The sequence below is a fragment of the Agelaius tricolor genome, unplaced genomic scaffold (assembly GCF_023055355.1).
Source record: "Agelaius tricolor isolate 1412-34295 unplaced genomic scaffold, bAgeTri1.0.p SCAF_6, whole genome shotgun sequence".
Taxonomy (NCBI): domain Eukaryota; kingdom Metazoa; phylum Chordata; class Aves; order Passeriformes; family Icteridae; genus Agelaius; species Agelaius tricolor.
The window spans coordinates 42345013-42346798 of NW_027269266.1; the positions used below are offsets into that span (position 1 = coordinate 42345013).

General features: G+C 39.5%; 1 protein-coding gene across 1 annotated transcript; it reads left to right on the forward strand.

The window, feature by feature from the left end:
• The first annotated feature begins 249 nt into the window (after positions 1-249).
• Positions 250-1254, forward strand: XCR1 (X-C motif chemokine receptor 1). Its single transcript, XM_071429956.1, has one exon. It carries the CDS (start codon positions 250-252, stop codon positions 1252-1254), a length of 1005 nt encoding a protein of 334 aa, XP_071286057.1.
• Positions 1255-1786: the final 532 nt, after the last annotated feature.

A 1786-nucleotide genomic window follows, 5' to 3' on the forward strand; every position in this document is an offset into this window, starting at 1 on the left:
GAATTTCTGACTTATGTATTTGAGGGCTTTGCAATAGGTCTTTGGTATCTACCTGTTCATATTCTAGTCATAAGAAGAAATGAGTCCTTTGTCTCTGCAAATGAAGAGTTTCACTGCTGCTTTTTCTGCCTTAAAACAGAAACCTCCACAGCGGGATTTTAGTTATTGAGCTGATTTTCACAAATGATTTGATTTGCTGCAGTCCTTTGAAGCAGCTGCTGGAGAACAGCACAAGATTTGCATGGAAAAATGGATGAAGGACTTTATTTAGATGATAATTCCTCATATGAATACCTTTATGAAACCAACGTCTGTGAAATGGGTGACTATTTCACATTTAACATCTATCTCACTGCTGTCCTCTACATTCTGGTATTTTTCCTCAGTCTGCTAGGAAACGCTTTGGTGTTATGGATCCTACTGAAATATGAAAACCTTACATCTTTAACAAACATCTTCATCATGAATCTCTGTATCTCTGATTTAGTCTTCTCCTGCATGCTGCCTTTTTGGGTAGTGGACCAGACCTTTGGATGGATTTTTGGTGAGTTCCTTTGCAAAGCATCAAATGCTATTTTCTCCATTGGCTACTACAGCGGTGTTTTCTTTTTGACTCTCATGACTATCCTGAGATACTTGTTTGTGGTGAACCCACTTTCAACTCTGAGATCCCAGACGCAGTGCTGTGGTGTTCTTGTGTCCTTGGCTGTTTGGACTGTTAGCATCTTAATTGTGGTTCCTGAGGTGATTCACACCACAGTGCAAGCAGACTTGGAAGAGCACAGGTTCTGTGATTATGCGAATGGGAATTGGAAAAAGGTGGACATTTATGTGAGAAATGTACTCTTCCTGTTTTCCTTTGGAGTCATAGTGTTCTGCTACTTCAAGATACTCATAATCCTGCTTAGAGCAAGATCTCGCAGAAAGCACAGAACTGTGAGACTCATCCTCATTATTGTGGTGGCTTTTTTCCTGTGCTGGGCACCCTACAACATCCTCAGCTTCCTGACTACTTTTCCACCACCTACCTGTCAGTATGTGAAAGACTCCAACCTTGCCTTTCACATCAGCCGTCAAATTGCATTCTCCCACTGCTGCCTCAACCCTGTGCTCTATGTATTTGTTGGAGTCAAATTCAAGAGGCATTTGGCACAGTTATGCAGTCGGTGTTTACACTGCAGCAACGATCAAGCCTCCAGCCCCGGGACCTGCTATGAAGGCAAATTCCAGCGTGAAGGGACATCCCTCTATTGAAGCAAGACCTAACTATTAGGACTAATCCTGAATGAACTTTCAGATTTTGCATGCTATGGATAGCGACTAATTCTTAGAGGCACTTCCCTGAAAAGACACACAAATTTATTCTTTGCAAACATGCTGTGTATGAAAAATAACAAAATGTATTTGCAGTGGGATGAAGAGATGAGAATGCCAAGAAATTACTTTACTGGCCTGAAAGTTTTAATTTTTTGAACAGTGAGATGGATTTTCTCTCACTTATACTCTCTTTTGAAAAGAAAAAAATTCCTTTTTCCTTATGTTAAAACCTATAGGTTTTAACATAAAAGTTGTTGCATATCTCTTTCTTACCTGACTTAAAATACTTGGATTGTATATAGCAATAGACACATAGGTATTTTTTGTAAATTTTAATGCCTTTCAATGTTCACCATTTCACTCACTGGTCTTTTTTTTGTGGGGAGTGATGTCTCTGGATTAACTGTTCTGACAAAAGCTGCAAGACCTTAGAGTTTCTGAAGTTCTCAGGGCAAATGTTATTTTATCT